This window comes from Seriola lalandi, unplaced genomic scaffold (assembly GCF_002814215.2).
Source record: "Seriola lalandi dorsalis isolate HSWRI2012SDOR001 ecotype SW California unplaced genomic scaffold, Sedor1 jcf7180002054331, whole genome shotgun sequence".
NCBI classification, from domain to species: Eukaryota; Metazoa; Chordata; class Actinopteri; order Carangiformes; family Carangidae; genus Seriola; species Seriola lalandi.
In genome coordinates this window covers 110,813-131,378 of record NW_019524884.1, presented here as the reverse complement: position 1 = coordinate 131,378, position 20,566 = coordinate 110,813, and the positions used below count along the sequence as shown (strand labels likewise).

The window sequence follows — 20,566 nt, the reverse complement described above, 5'->3', positions numbered from 1 at the left end:
GAGAGAGAGAGAGAGAGAGAGAGAGAGAGAGAGAGAGAGAGAGAGAGAGAGAGAGACGCTGACTCAGATGGACGCGGTCGGTCACAGTGCGCCTCCAGCGGCGGGTAAGCGGCGCTGCAGCTCCTGCGCCGGGGTTAAAAAGCGACAGGCGGCGCGCTGGGGCTACAGTGTGTTTGGGGTGTGTTTGAACAAGAGGCTGAGAAAAGTTAGTAGCGGATTTTTCTGGTGTCTGACCTGCAGCAGCATCCGTCGAGAGCATCATGGCAAACAAAGCACAGCAGCCTCCTCACCTGCACCTGGCCGAGGTCACCGCGTCCCAGTTCCTGGACATTTGGAAACATTTCGACGCGGACGGTAGGACTTTTTTTTTTCTTTCTAAAAGTTGATCCAGATTCAAAATTCATGAAATATGACTGATCACTGGTGTAAAAGGCAGCCGATCGAAGGAAGGTTAATGATAATGAAAAAGGGACTTAAACTTTACACCAAACATCAATACAGCCATTTAACTGTCATATAAAAATAATATAACAGCAAAGTTTCATCGTTTGGGGGGAAATAAAATGACAATTTAGGAAACTGAATCAGTGAAATAAATTGCTAGGATTCTGTGAACTCACTTTTTTGTCCTAAAAGATCTGAATGGCCTCACAGGTATATAATTAAGTCAATTATAGGGACTATTTTGTCTGTAATTGGTGATGACATTCTTCGTCTTCATGTTTTCTGATAAATAAAGTAACAAAAAAAGGTACATTTTCGAGTTAAATAGGCCGTTTAAGAGCTGATTTCATAACATGATATTTTGTCATCAACAAAAAGTTCGACCTTTTTTCTAAGTGAATTTTTGATTTTTAAAAAAAAAAAAAAATTAAAGTTCTATACATATTAAGTTATTGTATTAAAAGACATAGTATTTCCGAAATATATATGGGCTTTATAGTATTTAAATACATAAGCTGTAAATGCTCGGTAAACCGTATAAAATGCATATGAAATGGTGATTATATAGTTGACGGATTGATGCCTGCAGCTTTGTTCCTCTGATGAGCGCTGCAGGAGAAGTCACGTCCTCCCACTGAGCCCGAAGTCCAGCCTGACATTTTCCTTTTTTCTATAGCCCAGTGAAGACATTTGTTTTACACTTTCACTTTAGTGTTAATTACCAATACATTCATTATCTAATTAGTGTTTCAAACAACCTATAACCATTGATCATTTGGATGTTACCATAAGTAAATGGCTCCTGGTATTGATATCAGTTTCCAATCAAAAACTGGCTTATTTAAGTTTCATCAATAAGTCAAGTGTCTCAGCAGCAGAGATCGCTCACTATAGCAAAAATGGATTTATGTGATGTGACACACACACTCTCTCTCTCCCTCTCTCTCTCTCTCTTTCCAGTCTCAATCTCATCTTGTTGCATTGATCCTGTTTGTCTCCATCTAGATCCGTCAGTTCAGTCTTTCTTTCCCACTCTGCAAATGTCCGTGTGCAACGTGCATGTGTCTGTGTGACAGTAAAAACAAGTTCCCTTTACTTTCCACAAATTCATCAGGCGTGCTGCTGTAATGAAAGGCTCATTGAGAATTATGGACACTTCTGTGGACTGAGGACATTCTCGTGAGAAAACTGATCAAACCCTTTGGAAAAACACTGGACGGACTCAAAAGTCCACAATGTTCAATGTGAAAAATTTCCTTTAAAACTTTTTATTTATCTTGTTGCCCTTTAATGAATTGCCAAACTGGGTGAAATTGGCTCACATTACAGCATCGGAGGCTTCATCCTGCCCTGGAGGACAAGCCCAGTGCCCTTTGCTGTGCCAGATAATTAGGAGATAACATCGAACTGACACCGACTTCCTGGCTATTAGTGACCAGATACTGTCAGCTAATTTAAATTTTCATAAGTCATAAACCAGAAAGTGGGCTAGACTATGTGACCGGTAATTCCTGGCTGCAACTGGTCATTATTAAACAGCAAATCCTCAGTTTTGCTCATTCAACCAACTTTCTTGAGGTGTCCAGAATACACCTGCAGACAAGGCGGGTGTGTTGCAATTATTCCTTTTTTACAAACACACACACACACACAAACACACACACACACACACACACACACACAAACACACACACACACACACACCTGGGAATTCATTGTTACCACGATCTGTTTTGATGCATACATGCTGAAACATACTCCACAGGGAAATCAAGGTGGAGAGAGGAGTTGGGTGGGGGGGCTCAGCAGCTGAGCTTCTCCGTATGAGCCTATGTGCAGACAAAGTTGTCATATCTGTTTTTGTTTGTACTCTTTTCAGCTTGGTTACAGTGTTTATTGATAGCTGTCCTATGCCATCCAGGTTTTTGAGTCCTGATGCCGAGGTATTTTACATACTGTGCTCTGCAGTGAGCCCACTTTGCAAATCAAATACAACCAGCGTGCATCAACAGATTTGGCTGGAGTGTTTGGTTTCTGCTCTCATTTCTGGGAGTGTCTTCTGGCTCAGCAGAAAGAAAGGGGAGTTAATTTGTTTGCTCAGATTGAGTAAACATCCCTGAGTAGCAGATAAAAATACACAAGAGGCGATGCACCCAGAGATGATGAAACCACATATTCCCCTGTTGGCCCAGGATCAAATCTCTTCTGGATTGTGTCTCTCGCTGCTCCTCCACCCCGTGTCCCTCTCATCTTTCTCTGCCGCCTCTGTCAGGTCTTTTTAATTCAATCACTTAGAAGCTGCAAAAGGAAACAACTGCAGTTCCTTCTGCTAATTATAGCAATTATAGAATTATAGCATTATTTTTTATTAACCTGGATATGGAAATTCGGAATATTAACCAAAATCCACCTCTTGAATTGACCCAACCTTGATCTCAACACAAAATATTTGAATAGACAGGGCTGCACTCTAGTTTGGAAGGCAAATGCACTTATATATATATACACATATATATATATAAAAAAGAGTAAAAAGTCTTTACCAGCATCTCCTGACACAGTATCCCCAAAACAGTGTGTGTTTGGGCTGAAAGTGTTTTTGTGTGATTGTGGGTTGCTGCTGCTTTAAGTGGCTGTGCAGTAGGACCAAAGTATATGAAGGCAAGTTGGTGGGAGCGCTCTCATTACGAGGTATAAAGCTAAGTATTTAATTTTTAAACTGAATGATCTGGAAGGGAGTTGAGGTCAGACATAAAGTGTTTTTTTTTAAACATCTACACACTAATATAGCATCATTATTATTCACTGTAAATGAGGAGTATCTGCTCACTGGGACACTGAGACAACATGGACACACTATAATTAATTAGGCTGCAGCACATACAGCATTATCTTAAGCATATAGCTGTGGTCTAAAGGCTGTTTGGAACAGAAAGTACTTGTGCTTCTACTGAATGAGCAGCACAACTGCAAACAGATGCTCCCTCATGCACAAGTATAATGAGCTATATGGATCTATTGCTGCATTTATTGAATGTATGACAGCGCTCTCACGTAATCTATTCATAAATCTATTTTTATTGTCATTTTGTGCCGTTCGCCTTGTAGTTAATCACATTCTATTCTGTTTAATTATCAAGCAGGTCATTTCTCTCCAGAGTGTTAAATGTCAATAAAACCCACAGGAAGGAGGCTCGATAGCAGCGAGGCATTTCACTGTCCCACTTATTGAAACAGCGTCATGTATTCATGAGTTTTGATAAGATCACTAAGGAACGCATGCATGCCCACACACACACACATGCACACACACAGATTTCCATGGATAGAACAAAGACGCTAAGATGTTGGTTGGCTGGGGAGAGGATGAGTTCGATAGAAGATGGCAGAGAGCGACAGCGAGTTAGAGGGAGAGGAGAGGAAGTGGATGGCATAATAATCTTTGTTAGTGTTTAATGAGGCAGGCTCTGCCTTCCAGGGTTTTATTGAAGCAGCTAGTCACATCGTTTGGAGCCATCTGTCCAGCCATTCAGCATGCTTGTTGATAGAATATTGGCGCTGGTTCACAGAGTACCTGGGTGAAGCAGGCACACTCATTTGTCCTCTGAATAGGTGCTGTCAGGGTACCAGAACACCAGGAACAATGACAAAATAAGATGAGAAGAAAATCAACTATGTCGTCCCCAGGCTAAATCTGTCATTACAGAACCCAAAGAAAATATGATGGACATCCTCTTAGCATAAACGCCATTTAACAAACGTGACCCTTACACAGTAAAACAAGTTGCAAGCATCAGGTCTTCTCGACAAAATATCACTATCACAGTTAAGATAATCTTAAAAAACTAATTGTCTGAAAGTCAACCTTTTATTCTTGGCATTACACTGTCATTCATCACATTACATTGTTGTCCATATTGATCGGCCAAACTCCCCACTGAATCCAGTATTGATCTCAGTGGAATAAAAGAAGCTGCCCGTGGATCATCACCTTCACAATCCTAGAAAAGCAATTTTCCATATATAGCTTCTCCTTGCGTAAAACCCTGTGAACACACTGTCAGAGTCACAGTGATCAGTTCGCATCGTGTCAGTCAATAGTCTTCTCTATTGAGCCAGAAGGGGAAGGAAGGGAGTTACTGGTAAAAGGCTCATGTTTGAATCAATACCAGCAAAACTGAACCATGCTGCGATCTGTTTGATACTGTGACACCGTGACCACATCCGCGCTGATGGGGTTTTTGCGTGTCAGCAATACTGACAAAAGCCCTTTGTGGTACCTATTGTATGGCGTTACAGTCTGTCCGTCTTCCAGGTAATGGCTACATCGAGGGGAAGGAGCTGGAGAACTTCTTCAGGGAGCTGGAGATGGCCCGAAGAGGAGCAGGGGTGGTAAGTCCAGGGACTAGACATTAAACACAGATAGATATATTGACCTCTCCGGTTTCACTCATATTGAGTACCAATCTGTTCTAGGATCCTTCAAACCCCACATTCAGAGAAAAGATGAAGGAGTTCATGCAGAAGTTCGACAAGAACAAAGATGGACGAATTGAGATGTCAGAGGTAAGACTTTAGATAAGATATCACAAGATACCACTCTCATATATTTTGCCACAGTCAGCAGTCAGCAAGGTTAGCTTAGCATAAACACCGGAATTGGGGAAACAACTAGACTCTTTCTAAATGTAAAGGTCCCATATTGTATAAAGTGAGATTTCTGCGTCTTCTTTGACTATAGAGCAGGTCTAGGTTCTATATCAATACTGTGAAAGTATCAACGCGCTCAGTCCACAGAGAAATGCACACAGCCTATATTCAGAAACTGAGCATTAAAACAAGCCGTCAGGACTTCTGTAACTTTGTGATGTCACAACAAAGCAGTCACCGCTCTCAGCTATGCCCCAAGCCCCGCCCACCTGGACCCATCGCCCAGCCTTGCAGGGTTTGGTTTCTCTGAGTGTTTACCTGAAATCTGCTATATTTTTTATTCAACCACTCAGAAAACAGTCAGCCAATCAGAATAGAGGCTCAGAGCCTCCTCTCTTCTGATTGGCTCACCGACCTGTAGTTACTGGAGCTCCAGAGAGAAGCCTGAGAGAGGAGATGTAAAACTACATTGAGATGGTTTTTGGTTCTTAAAACCACAAATATATTTTCTTATGGATATCAAAAAAGAGATGACAATATTTATATTACTCACACTCATATATATATATATATATATATATATATATATATATATATACACGTACATACATACATACATACATACATACATACATATAAACTTATACTCAATTAAGTCATTCACTGGAGTTGCTCTACTTCTTTCTTCTTATTTCTATCTATTTTTTTTTTATGTGCATTCACTTTGCTGTAATTTCACTGAAATGTGGCTGAGACCCAAAGACAAAACTGAAGAACAGGTCTCTGCTCTCTATGGAGAGTGAGAAAAGTTGTCAATGAAAAATGTGAGATAATTCACAGAGCCAAAAGAAAACATTTCAAGTGAGGCTTCACAGGCCTGGTCAATACTCCGATCGATTGCATAAATGCGGTCTTTATGATTGTCTCTGTGGAGCATCAGTTTGGGATATTACTTTCCCTCGATTTTACCATTTTTGGAGTGAGATGTGAAAGAGATGCGAGGCGGAGGGCTTCTGCGATAGCAATAATCCAGCCTAGAAAACCTGCAAATGAGTTTTAGGTTCGACTATTGTGGTGAAAATCCAATGTAAAGGCTTTGTCTGAGCATCCAAAAAACGTGATTTCTAAAAAAAAATTATTCCAATTTAGGCATAGCCTTGCCTCTGAGGTTATGTCTCTCTATTATTTATGTCTGAGTTGCCCATTTGAAGCTTTGCAGACAAAAAGCTCCCCCATCTCCATTTCTTCTCGCCCAGCATCTCAACTCCACCATCTTGTGTTCTCACCACTCCCATCTTCCTGTCATTTCTCTCTCCAGCTGGCCCAGATTCTCCCAACTGAAGAGAACTTCTTGTTGTGCTTCAGACAGTTTGTCAGCTCCAGCGCCGAGTTTATGGCGGTAAGAGTGTGTTTCTGAGTGTGTGTGGATGGACCGGTATATTTTTTTAATGCAAAGCTCCTGCCCCCTCTTAACGAACTCTGTCTCTGCTGTACCTTTGGACTTTTTGTACAAAAGCTTCGTGTTCACTATGAAGTGCCATTAACCAGGACAGTCTTAGTTTAACTAACCGTACATTATATACCAGAGTCAGTCAACCGTGGAGGGCTGACAGCATGCATGCTTCTTTTCATTTCTACCTACTAGCTAATTTCACGGATTAGTTAACTCTTAATAGTTCGAACAATAACCTGGAGTAGTCTGGGATGAAAACCACAGAGTCTCTGCCTTCATTGCACGCAGCTGCCTGATTAGAAATCGAGCGAGCACACCTGGTCTATCATGAACATTGACTGGAGAACTGCCTGAGCACAAATAACGGCTGATATGTGACAAGGGAGTGGAGAGAAAAAAAAAGGCAGTTGAGAGATAAATCCCCTCAGTGAAGTTAAAAGGAGGAGTAAGTGGTTTGTAATGGGACTGATTTCATTGAATGTTTTGGTTACTGTTAGACAGTAAACACTCCTGACATTTGCTGTGTCTGCTGCAAAGCTTGAGAGGACTCGAGCTGATTTTATGTGCAACGTTAGCTTCAGTGTTTTATGCTCAGCAACTGATTAGTGTTAATTACTTAGGCTGTAAATCGTTCTCTAAAGATGCATGTGAATGTGTCTGCTGCAGTTATGGCGGTTATGAGATTGGCAGAGGAGCTGACACACAAATCTCAGCACACAGTGCAGACATGAGCATTACGCATGAAAATCATTGAATCAAATTTCAAATGGAAAAACAAATGATATAATCTTCATAAGTAATATAATCAGTATAATCTGTATAGAGTATAAAAGAAACAGCTACATGAATGTTTCCAAATGACTCCCATACACATTTGTTTACGTAAAGAAGCATGTTTTGGCCTAAAATAACCATTGGTAGAATTAAAAAATGTAAAACTTTGGCACCACCAGTTGTGTTAGAAAGTCATCCATATGACACACAGTACTATAGACTGAATGACTAAATCTCTCAGAATCTGCAGTAACTTTATAACTTTATAGAAAAATGTCTGAAACTTCAGGGCTCCCGAATAATTTCACAACTTTCTCAGTTGGTCGCACCAGCACACGTGAACAGGAGTTCCTCTTTTACTTCACCATGAGCAGTGCCGTGATCACAGCACCACACAGCATAGCATCTTCGCACCGCAACCACAGGTACTGTGTTAGCCACTGTGGTTGAAAGTAGTACTTTCTTCTTCACTGGCTCAGTCGGCCTCTCCCTGTCTGTAGCCTGCACTCCCATCATCCATTGTGTCTGTGTTGGGACTTCTCGTTGGCTCTCCCTCTGCACCAGCCTCTTCCTCTCTCTCCTCATTTTGCGCGTACATGCGCTGATGACGAACTGAGCCGGTGAGGCTTACAACCACAATGGCTTATGCGCTACTTGTGCTGGACAGGCACCATAAAAAGCCCAGTGATTATCAAGCGCTTGCACTAATGTGACCACGTGAAATTTTAACTTGCCCCAAGCACTTAACTGTACTTTTGAACCTGCTTTGCTGAGGCTAGTCAGGACCAGAAACGATGTAACAGTATTTTCATGTGGTCTACATCTTTTAACATCTGTTTAAAACATCTGTGTCAGATGCGCTAACAACAGGACAGCGATGGTTAGCAAAGCAACTAAATCAGTTTAGCTAACACGTAGCTATAACAAAATGAACCACACAGTACTAGTAACTAGCAGCACCTCTAGGAAAATGAGCATGTCCATTTCACTCTGTATATAACAGCCATGTTGTTTAAGAAACCATTTATGAAAATTTCAAAGTGTGGCGTAGTGCTGTGAATTTTGAATAATGAATGAAAGTCAGAGTAACAAAAAGCCCTCTGCAGAGCAAGATGGTGCCAGAAAAAGGAAATTCATTTATTCCACAAAATACCCTCAGAAGATAAGAAAATGGCAGATTTCATGTTAGATGTGCCACAATGAAAGGATGGAGCCAATTAGAAACCAATTACATGTAGGAAAGAGTCCTTGTCTCCTGTGTCAAACTGAGAGGGAATAATGAAATGAGAGATGGAGGGTGAATGAAAGAGAAGGTGTGAAAAGAGAGAAGGATACAAAAGGGCAAATGAGAGAAAGCAGGAACAGAGAGGGCGTAAATGAAATGTCGATGGGAAGTTGAGAGCCAGAGTTTGAGAACATAAAACAAGAGAGGAGGATTAATCCGTCTTTGCTGAAGGGTGCAGGGAGGAGGAGGTGGGCAGAGAGGTTTTTAAAGGGTTAGAATGAGGAAGCAGAACCTTCTATTTTCAGAGTCATATATAATGGATAACACCACTGTAGCTCCTCTCTGCAGAGCCCAGAGGAGGAGAGGAGGAGCAGAGGGGTAGGAGGAGAGGAGAAGGAGAAAGGGGGAAGGCAATCCATCTTTGATAAGGAGCCCTTCTTTGGACAGGGACAGCTGCTAGATTAAAACATTCATTAAAATGACTTTCTCTCCCTCGTTTCTCTCTCACTCTGTCGTTGCCCTCCGCTCTGTATGTGGGCGAATGGGATTGTATTGAAAACTGTGTGATTACAGTGATGGTCCACGGGTTCTGTAGTCGTCCCCTCTGGAACGACTTCTGCTCTGCACCAGAGAAAAATCAAACTCTTAGCGCAGCTAAAGAGCAAGCTGGGGTTCGATCAGAGAGGATTTATATGTGGGGGAAGAAATGTAAATCACTCTGGAGAACCGTGTCTTTGTGCAGAGGAAATTCAATCCACTGTTTCTTTTGTTTTGTTGATTTCTTTTAGGCATGGCGGCGATATGATACAGATCGCAGTGGCTATATTGAAGCGAATGAATTGAAGGTATGTCGTAAATATATATCAGTCTCAACACATTAATATCAAACTTTATTAATGGAAATGGCTTTTATGTAAAATGTCATATTCATCCTAAGGCTAGGATAACCTGCAGTACCTAATTTGCAAATATTACAAATACCCATTATTTATTAATCTGCTTACACGTGATACTTATTTTTATTTTGTTTTCTTTTTCCCCCCATGCACATTCATTTTCACATCAACACACACGCTCACTTACAGAGCACCCTCCCTAAACTATAATTATAACAGTAGTAACAAAATACCCACTTAAGTAGCTACTTAAACAATGTTCCCTGTCTTCTCCTGTAATCATTGACATTTCATTTACATATAACCCACTGCAATAGTCTTCTCGTCTTAACTTTCATGCACTTTAATGCATTTATGTTAAGTAACCTCCTACTATGTTGTTTTGCACCAATAAAAAGAAGAAAGGGGTGAAAACAATCCACTACTTTTGTGTTATGATCAGTAACTACCTCATTATCAGACTAATTCTGAATCCGTGTGTTTAAACACTCATTTGCTTCCTTGACAAAAATTTGATGAATAGATGGATGCCGCTCTCATGTCTGCAAATTAGATATGAAGCTAAAGACAGCTAAGCAAATCAGTTTCACTTTGCATGAAGTTTGGCTAAACTAAAAACAGCCGAACTAAAATAAGCTAAGCTAACAGCCTGCTAACTAACCTAGCCTCATTTTTAGCATCTTCTTATCAAAACCTTGGCAAAAAAGCAAATAAAATTTTTTCCAGAAATGTTAAACTATTATTTTAATGGCCTCAAAAAAAAAGAAAACTGCTAAGTAAAGACAAACGACTGACATAGTGAACATGCCCCAGTGTGCTGTGGGTCAGCATAGGGACATATTAGCTAAAAACTTCCACTTACAATGTATTGCTTCACCTTTGTTTGATGCATAAGAGCATATCACTGGGTGAAGCCAGGCAACAGCTTTGACAGAGGAGTTAAGTGGCTGCCCCACAGGAAATTCCCCATTGACCATGAATGTGTTTTTCAGGTGAGGATTCAGATGCAAACAGCTTTACAGATTACACAAATTTTATCACTTCATCATCTCTTGGAAATATTGTGTCAAATTATATAAAAAGGAAAAAGCTCCACACTGGGGAGATGAGCGTTAATGGGGTCAGTGATTATGCCTCATGTACACATTATGCTGCTTGGGCTGTTCTGGGATCACATTTCTTCCAGTTGACCAGGTGCAGAGGAGTTATTCAGGTGTGCCTCGTAAAAGCTTTGGGAAAATGCAGATGAGATCAGAGGCATCAGACATATGTCCGACCATATGACTGTGAGCAGACATGGAGATTATCATAGTAGATGGATTCAAATACTGTACAAGTGATGTAAGAGTACATTTGAGATAATGCTGCTTGACTAAAGTAAATGACTGTATACATTTACTGCACCTAATGACTTTAGTTACTTTTTACTAATTAGGATTTCACATACAAAACACAGAATAAACACATAAAATACCACTATCATCATTTTTCAGTCCCTCCATCCTTCTTTTGACCTTCCATCCTTATTAGCTTTTTTCTTACGCTCCTCTTTTCCTCATTCCTTTAGTTTTTCATCTATTTTTCATTATTTTAAGCTTTCCAAATATTCAGAAGACACTAAATTGCACTCTTATCTACTACTATTACTTGTACTTTGGATTCCTAGGTACATGTTACTGCCACTACTTTTACTTAGTGCCAATAAAAACCTGGTAACTTTAGTTAAAGGATGTGAGTAATTCTTCGCCCTGTGATTGTGGCAGATTTTACAGTATTTTGGGTTTGCAAAAGATTGACATATTGCGTTCGATTTTACTGAATACTAAAAGATGATTTCAGAAAATGATCAAATAACTCATGAACACGTCTGTAAAACCTTTAACCTCTCATGGTAGCGATGACTCCCCGAACATTAAATAAAGCTCTTGCATAGTTGTGATTTTTCTCTTCAGTGGTGAAAACTGAATGACCTGCACATGCCACACATCTGCCTGTTCTTTCTCTTTTCTTTTCTTTTTTTTTTATCTACGCGTCTCTGTCCCCAGGGCTTTCTGTCAGACCTGCTGGAGAAGGCTAACAGACACTACGATGACCAGAAGCTGCAGGAGTACACACAGACCATAGTAAGACTCACACATGGACTCATACACACTCAGACACACTGGAGAAGCCCACACTTCCTACACACAGTATAATTGAGCTGCTTATAGTTATTAGAAGTTACTGCTATTCTCTTTGACTAAACTTAAATTTCCACAAAAAAATACACTATCCAAAACTTGTTTAGTTCTCCTCTGCAAAGCGCTGTGTAGCAAACAAGGTCCCGGTCTCAGCTTAGAAAGTGGTTTTAATAAGATAAAGTGAGGAGGAAAGTGGAGTGATTATGCATCCACGTCTCTCAAAGTAAACCATAAATAGCTAAACTGCTAGTGTTTTAAATGCATGGGGGAAAGAATCCTATAGAAACAATGTGAGCCGTATAGTCATTATGAAAGGTGTATGTCTAGTGTCCATCTGTCCTGGAGGACCTCAGAGGCCTATCGTGTTGGTGGCAGCAGCACTGTGCGGCTGAGTGGTCATAACCCTTCATGTCCTGCAGGTTGTGTTTACAGCCCAGATGTGCTCACATCTGCTTCTTCCTGGAAGCCCCAGAGCTGACCTGACCTGATTTGCTGAAGCAGTTTCCTCAACATACTCTCAGATGAACTTCACACAATAATTAAAAGGAGAACAGAAAGTTTCTATATGTATATTTCTGCTGTTGTTGGTTTAGCATTAGCTGCAGGAGATGTCTGTGTTGGAGATCTATGAAACATGAATCAAATCACTTATAACAAATATAACAGTAACAAATAACAAGGATGATGGGCAACGTTCGACTGGGTGCAACACCTATTGGGTAGCATGGCCAAAATTAAAGACAGAATAACATATAATTATGCCAACAATAACAAGCATAATGCCCTCTCCAGAGTCTGGCTAAGAGGTGCCGATGGATTTATTTAAATTTTGATAATAAATGTTTTTTAAATAAATCCACGAGTCTTATGATAAATAACACAGCTGTGTTTTCTCGCTCTTGCAAGTAGTATAATATCACTCAGAAGTCACTGGTAATAAATAAAAGAGGATAAACATATACATCCATTAACATTATGTTTCTTTGGAAGAATGTAATGCTTTTAAGAAGTCATGTCTTTTGTATTCTTTCTCTCTAAAGTAACTCTCACCTAAAAAAATAACTTTTTAGATTACTATTCTGTAAAAGCTCAGATGCATAGGCTGAAATGTCTGTTTTATGGACAGTCCCTTCGCTGTTAAACATCTACAACTATGAAAATAGAATGTGGATGAATAATAAAAAGTAGAAACTTTATGGTTGTACATTTTATTTCGCAAGTCAATGAAATTTATGGGACCATATTTTCTATCTTCTTGACAGCATATACCTATAAAACTTCCCTTTCAGTGTCTCTCCTCTGTCCCTTCTTATCTGTGTTCTGCTTCCACTTTGTAGCTCAGGATGTTTGATCTGAATGGAGATGGGAAGTTGGGCCTGTCAGAGATGGCGAGGTAATGTGCAATTTTACTTGCTTCTTGTTCACTAAATAAATGTTGAAACACATTGCCCGCTGGCGGATGTGAATAATTTAACAGCTATTGTGTCTGCTAATGAAGTCCTTCTCTCCCTCAGGCTTCTCCCTGTTCAGGAGAATTTCTTACTCAAATTCCAGGTATGGAACAAACACGGTACACAAAATAGCTCATTTAGGGGCGACCTGAATAGTTGAATGGCTAGGCTGCATACCGCATGGGCGTAAATGCCCTGAGCAGTGGTTCAACTCCCAGGCAGACAGTTTGCTGCATTTCATTCCCCTGCTCTCTTTCCCCATGTTTCCTGTCTGGCTCGACCATCACTATCAAATGAAGGCATAATTTAAAAAGACAGCTCGTTTGTCACTGAAATAATGAATATGGAGTAGCATCTACTTTGGAATATTTATGATAAACTTTTTGTCTTCCTGTGACTTTGACTTATGACAGTTTGTAACCTGATAGTGAGACTCTAATCTTGTTTTTACAGGGCGTCAAGTTGACCACGGAGCAGTTCAATGCCATCTTCACATACTATGACAAGGTAGGGGACATTTTATTCAAGGTGGTAATAAATAACAGTTGATGACTGCTTTTCACACACGTGGCCCCACTTCTGTTTCATTAGCTTCCTGTCTTCATTGTTTTGCAGCATAGAGTTTCTTTCATCCGTCATAAATTTGTACCTACTACAATGCTGGACAGTTACACCTCATCATATTTATTTAGAAACAGTTATCAAAAAGTTGTTTTGTTAGCAACAACTAGAAGTCCCATGAGTGTTAGCAACAGAGGCACCATTAAAAACACCACGGGGGCCGTTGTTATAAATGCTAATGAAATAACTGTAGATACTAATTTAATGTAGCCAAGTCTAGTGGAACAGCTCGAAATGGGATCTGTCTAACAGTCACTGTATCTGAAATCTAATGAATAAAGTGTAGCGACATTCATGCTGTAAAATAAGAATAGAAATGCATGAGCTTGAAAAAGCTTAATTTCAAGTTGTCTGGATGACTCAGCGCTGTTTTGTTTGTTGTTGTTTGGAGTTTCCCTTTGGTCAAAATCATAAATATGCAAATTGCTTGTTTTTTCCTACCCCCCTCCCCCCATCTGCCGAGGGATATGAGTTAGGCTTGGCACACCTAGGTCCTTTGTAAACAGCTCAGGGTGGTTGAGCTGTGTGGTTCAGTTAATGGCCACATTTTCCACATTAGCAGTAGATTGTTGGGGAGGGACTAGCGGGAGGGCGATAGAAGACAGAGGGGAATAGAGCACAGTAAAGGGGCGGGGGGAGGGGGCGACACAATGTACATCTGGTAAATCATTTTCCTTGTTTATGACAATGTGAGCTTTTGTAAGCCTGAAGGAGCAGCCATAATCTAGTTAGCTGGATTCAATTTTTGAGACAGTAAACAATTGACCTTGATGCGGCAAAGCATCAGTGCTCTAGTTAGCTCAGTTTTTAGCTCCGTTATCTGTTAAATGCTTCCTATATTCCATATTTTAAGGTAATGGCACACAACATTGTAATTGAAATACTTTGTCTTTTGTATACAGAATAGACCATCTTTATGTTCACAGTGGAAAAACTTTGAAATATGCAATACTAAAATGCAGCATGGATACTATAATTGCTTTATGTGGGAAGACGTGCTTCATCTGTATTTGTGAAGTTTTAAAATCTGAACTTGTTAACAGGGGTTCTAATTACTACATTGTTTGCCCCAATGGTTTCCTATTAGAGTAAAACTGTGCAGTAGATAAAGCACTGTGCCGTTTTTCACTGTAACACAGTGAACACTGTAGAATATCTGTTGAACTGAGACCCAACATCAATATTTGGTCTGGGGGAAGGAGAGTATTTGGAGTATGGGAGAAGTTGAGAGGTCCGATTTATGTACCCGAGTAGGGACAGGTAGAATTTTTTTGCAGCTGCTGATGTTATTACTGATCAGTAATAGAAGTTAAAAATTCTTTAAAATCTTAAGAATTGGAAATTGAATATTCCTTAACTGACTTTAGCAATAATATATTCAGAAAACAGTAGTAGTACCATGGCTGCAAAACCTCTACAAAACATTGACAAAAAAATCTTAGTACACTGTCGTACTGTCATACACTAAAGTCAGATTTCTATTTCCAAGGACAATAACAAACATTTAAGCTAAATATTTTATGTGTTATTTTTAATTCTTGCCACTTTACCAACTTTGGCATTAAAAGTCAGAGAAGTCAGAATGGAGAAGCCCTTCACTGCAGTGGGGGTTTGCGTGCATGTTCAAGTCTCGGGTTTGACTGAACGCTTGCAGTCTCTCTTGCTCACTTGCACAGGACAGGGTTGAATATTTAATTATGGATGAGCCACTGCAGTCCATTCATGTAGACACTCTCTGCGAATGGACCACTACCATTTATGTGTGTAATTAGTTTCATCATTTTGTTATGAGCTCAGCCCTGCAGCTGAAACACAGGCAGCTGCTGTCACTGGTGCTGAGAGATCTTGGGTAGGGCAAAGTGTGGCCGGTCAGCTGAACACTAATATGGCTAACAGTGCCACCGCCCCAAACTGTTTGAGGACTTGAGGAAAATGTCTGAAATGCAAGACTGCACGCAACTTAAGACGGAGTGGCTGATACCTGATGTTGCTCTGCTTTCCCATAACTCTGCAGAGTCCCGGGTCTTTCATCCTTAAAGGGAAAATAAACAGAATTCACACTTTATTCCCAAGATCTGGGACACTTCAGTCTAGCTTTGTAAACATCAAAGAGCATCTCCTAATGTCAAAAAATAAGACTGGCAAGCCACTCAGCTCTGAAGTCATCTTGAAACCGAGCCTAGATGAACAGAACAGGATTTTCTGCCACTTGCCAAAAGGAAAATTTCCAAAAGTTTGGACTTATTTTCTGGCAGCAAATTGTAAACACTACTCTGAGACATAACTCATCAATTAACAAAGTGGCACCATATTGACTTTACAGCTAACCCCCTTTACAGCGCTGTGAATGGGAAGTCTTTTTTAAAATCATCATTCATGAATGGCCATTTGGCTGGTGCATTCTTGATGGCTGCCATCAAATATTGAATGAGGATGAGCAGCAGCGCCGTGCAAAAACAAACAAACAGGAAGCTCAGAATCCAAAGATAATTGGAACACGCTGTTTAGAAAAATAGCAATATAGGACTTCTTGATAAAAACAAAACACAAGCATAATAGGGAGCTACATATTGTTGAGTTGTAGTTTCGATGGATGCTCGGTAATCTCGTCTTTCCTTCCAGTCATTACTGTCTGTTTGGAGATGAAAATAATGATGTTTTCTGTTGACTTCTTTCAGGATGGTAATGGCTACATTGATGAGCAGGAGTTGGATGCTCTGCTACGAGATCTTTACCAGACAAACAAGAAGGTGAGTTCAGGGCTTTGGTAAAGATTTTGCATACCGGCACATACTGTGGTCCTGTGGCATATTGCGCGCACCAGCTTTTTGTGAGAGTAGCGATGGATTGTGACTTCTGGCACCTGACACCAATTCTCTCCAATCACTTGTGCTCCTTTGAGCTGCTTACTCCCATTGTATATACTGTATTAGAATAAACAAAACAGAAATGTAGCTGCAAACTCTCTGATCCAACATTTTATTGATACCAGCAAATGATTCAGGGTTATTAACTTTTATTACCTCCATTCAGGAGGTTGGTGTGGCCTCTCTCTGGAAGATAGGAGACTTAGTTTAGTTTAGTTTAGTTTAGTTTAAGAGCAGGACATTAAATCATACATAACTACAAAAATGTCATAATGACAACACAATAAGTTTAACATATATTCATTGTTATCCTTGTAAAGATAGAGATGTACGACATCAAATCAATAAATTGTCAATGAATTGCATAAAAATGATATCATAACAAGCTACAATAGATAATAAGGAATAAATTCTGATGTTGGTATTAAACCTTAGAGAGCACAAGTCAGCAACACCAACTCTATTCTGGTGGTCATTAGCATTTCTTTAAGATACTCAAGGGCTTTATTTTTATATTATGTACCACACCGAGTTGTAGTTCTCAGCTCTGTGATTTAAGCGTAGCCACCCAGAATGTCAGATCAGCTGTTCTCCAGCATGAATACTTGGGTCAAGTCACACAACAAATGTACACAGTGTTTTGATTACACATGTTTTTGTATTTGTGTTTAATACAAACCCGTTCTGCTATTTTCATCTTATTCCACACATTGACAGATAGTGGTGATATTGCACTAAAAAACTGCACTTAAAAAAAAAAAACTTAAAAAAATAAAGATGTGAAGAAGAGTGCCAGCTAACATGGTTGAAAACAATGCAGGTTTTAGAACATTTTATGAGGAAGGAAATGTACTCACCATGTTTGCCAGGCATCAAGAGAAAACACAATACTTCCTGGTGAGAAACCCCCAAAATAAGGTACTTTTAAGTGTTTTTCCAAACCTTACAACCATGAGAAGATTAGTCGAAACAACTCAAAACAAAAGAATTTGCCAGCAGTATTAAACTGCAGTCATCATTATTAGCTTTTCTAGCCAAAAACATTAAACAATCATATGTTCTTCACTTTCTCAAAGGTTTTTAACTTGCTCTCTCTAATTAACAGATTTATCTAGCTTATCTTTGATTTTTGATTCAAATAAAATATTAGTATTTCTACTTCAATTCAGATTCCTAGTTGACCTCCTCAGCTTCACTGACTCCATGTTACCTCCCTGTCTCTTGTTCAGGAGGTGGACGTGAAGAACCTGACGGGCTACAAGCAAAGCATCATGAGCCTGTCTGATGGAGGGAAGCTCTACCGTGGCGAGCTGGAAATTGTCCTCTGCAGGGAGCCAATTGTGTGACTCTTTCTCCTCTCTTGTTGCATATCATCATTTTCTCTACCTGCCCCGCCCTGCTCTCCTGAGACCACACCCACTTCCAGCTGCCTGGCAACATATACCAGGTGCATGTGCCGGACACTCCCACCTCCCCCATCATTTCCCCAACCTGCTCTAAAGTTACAACATCAGAATGAATGATAAGTGCACTGTCAGCATACAAAAGCTCTTCTTCCTTAAACCCTTATTTTCTGCAACCTGACCTCTCAACCTTGACCATGACCTATCTGAAACCTGTAGATTTTCCCCCTCTCAATTCTTCCCCATGTCTTTTAACATTTCTAAACTCATCCCCATCCCTGCCGCCCATGCTGTGCCTGACTTGCAACTCCTGACCAAAAGCCCAAACCCCATTATTCCACAGAAACGACCTTTTGACCCATTGATAACCCCTGAATCTTGACCCCAGCTTCAGTGACCCCTCCATTCCCTCGCTCTATCAACTTTGCATTAGAAACAATATGTAGTCAAAACAAAACTGCAGTGAGCTGTAGTTGAATTTATCTAATTTATAGTCTGTGATTGAACTGGTATTGATTTTTCCACTTCTATTTGTCCTGAAGCCCCTTGTTCCATGAAAACTCTTCTGTACCATTGCCATGATATGATTTTCATTTTCAATGTTTGTTTTTGGCTGATACTGTCAATTGAAAATATTAATAAAATGTCTTAAGATAAAATCAGTTTTGAAATTTCATGAATGTGATTTTGTTAATGACTTGGGTTATGCCTTGACGAAAACAAGTACCTCCTGGATCTTTGCCTTACAGCCTGTAACATTTCTTCATTACCCTCTGGTGTGCTGACCTTCAGCACACCAACTTCACTATTTTATTGAGGTCTCCCAGCTCGAAACTGCTCCCTTGCCTTCAGTAGACGAGCATAAGCATAAAAAAGGTTTAATGATAGATGCAGTCACAAGAGCAACATGGTATACAATAGCTATAGCAAAGTAAGCTTATAGAGACACTAAAATTGGACACAGCTAATGTTAGTTGTCAGAGTTGGGCAGCTCAACACCAGCAACTACAGCTGCTTATGCTTTCCCTGCCAATTTGTTGCTTAGTGTGTATTGTAATCAACGTGATAGAAATAATGGCTGTTTCTCTGTAGCACTGAGTCATATTTATTTGCGGCACGATGCCTTTCTCTCGAGGGCGTAATGAAAATGACTAAAGAAACAAGTAGAGTCATATTGCTTAGTCAGCTCAATAAGGTGTTGCCTGTGTTTTTTCCCTCTGTGTGAATGAAATGAGTCAGGATAACAAAAAAACTCTCTAAGTTGCTGAAGAAACCCTGAACAACTGCACAACACAAAGCATAGCCTAAAGTCCTGGTTGACATAAATTAAAAATTAATTTGTTGTCGTCTTTCAGTTTATCTCCTGTCATTCAATTGTTCCTTAGGCAGGACATTTAATCAACAGAGCAAATGGTCCACAAGTTCTACAATGAGATGAGACTTTCAAGTTTAAATAGGTCCAAATAAGAACGATCAGTTAAATACCTTAAAAATGAGATATGGAAAAACCTTTAGAATAAACTGTGGCCTGATTTTTGTGACGCATAAATGACCAAAGTAAATCAGAAAGGGAGATGATCTAATTTGACGTAACCTAAAAGGATGATGTTGTGGTATCTCAGAAGCTTTGAAAGTCAATAGAAACATAAATGCAGAGTCTATTACATAAAGCCTGCAATAAAATATAACTACAAAACTTTACCTTAACAATCATCTAAACTGACAAGCAAAAGATTTTGGTTGAATTCCAGCAGTATACCAGAAGCCTTCACCTTTTCAGGCCGAATCCAGAGTGGGAGGGTTTCCCTGCTCCTGAGCTGAGATGTTACTCCTAAGATAGTAGGACAGGACATGGTATTTCTAGTAAAACCCCTGTAATTGAGTTGGCATGCTTTTAAAGCAATCTGAATAATACAGCAAGCACACAAGCTCCCATCTCACTGTGGAGCTGGTGCAAACCCACATCAATTAATCAGAAGCATTTAAATCTTTATGTGTCATGCAGCTGCACGAGGAAAGTGTGTATCATTGAAGTAGCAATAAGTATTTAGCTGATAATAAGTCCTATTTAATAATTTTGTTTAGAGTGAAACTGCGTAACCTTTGCTGAACGCAGTGGCCACATGGTAAAATACAGGAAAATGTTAAATGTGAAGATGATGTGTAACTGTAACACAAGTAGAGAGGAGTGGTAAAGTCAGCACAATGACTCAGAGCTTAAATACACAGGAGGAAGTTTATGACTTGATCTCAGGAAGAAAAGGTTGAAGGGGGATGAGGATTCTGGGTGAATTAGGGGAAGTGGCGGCTGGCAGGGAAGGACTGAATAGGTCATGAAGGCAGAGTGGTTAGTGGGGCTGGGGGAACGAGCCAGTCCTCCCACACCTGCAGCTGCTCTGTAATAAAGTCTCCACCCTCCTACAGGTGGGTCCCTGCATCCCTGACAAAAGCTAACAGCAGCACATTTCTCCCAGTTGGAAATACGTGCTCTGCTATCTCACTCCTTTAACCAGTGTGAGATCTTTAATTACTATTTGGTTGGGAAGTATACAGATGACTCAGCTGTTGTCGTCAGACTTTCAAACATGGGAGAGAACTTTTT

General features: G+C 40.0%; 1 protein-coding gene across 1 annotated transcript; it reads left to right on the top strand.

Annotated features, from left to right (window-relative positions):
- Window positions 1-180: 180 nt before the first annotated feature.
- calb2a (calbindin 2a) lies at window positions 181-18,626 on the top strand. Its single transcript, XM_023407212.2, has 11 exons — window positions 181-354; window positions 4,760-4,836; window positions 4,921-5,010; window positions 6,413-6,493; window positions 9,335-9,391; window positions 11,488-11,565; window positions 12,960-13,015; window positions 13,137-13,176; window positions 13,527-13,580; window positions 16,373-16,444; window positions 17,791-18,626. The coding sequence occupies exons 1-11, from the start codon at window positions 261-263 to the stop codon at window positions 17,905-17,907; spliced, it is 816 nt and encodes a 271-aa protein (XP_023262980.1). The 5' UTR covers window positions 181-260; the 3' UTR covers window positions 17,908-18,626.
- The last annotated feature ends 1,940 nt before the right edge of the window (window positions 18,627-20,566 follow it).

What these genes read in the sequence shown, in the direction of transcription:
- calb2a (XM_023407212.2), top strand. Translation starts at nt 261, where the DNA reads ATGGCAAACAAAGCACAGCAGCCTCCTCACCTGCACCTGGCCGAGGTC. An exon ending in AGGAGTACACACAGACCATA is followed by an intron (nt 11,566 to 12,959) that starts GTAAGACTCACA and finishes TCCACTTTGTAG; the next exon opens with CTCAGGATGTTTGATCTGAA. An exon ending in TCTTCACATACTATGACAAG is followed by an intron (nt 13,581 to 16,372) that starts GTAGGGGACATT and finishes GACTTCTTTCAG; the next exon opens with GATGGTAATGGCTACATTGA.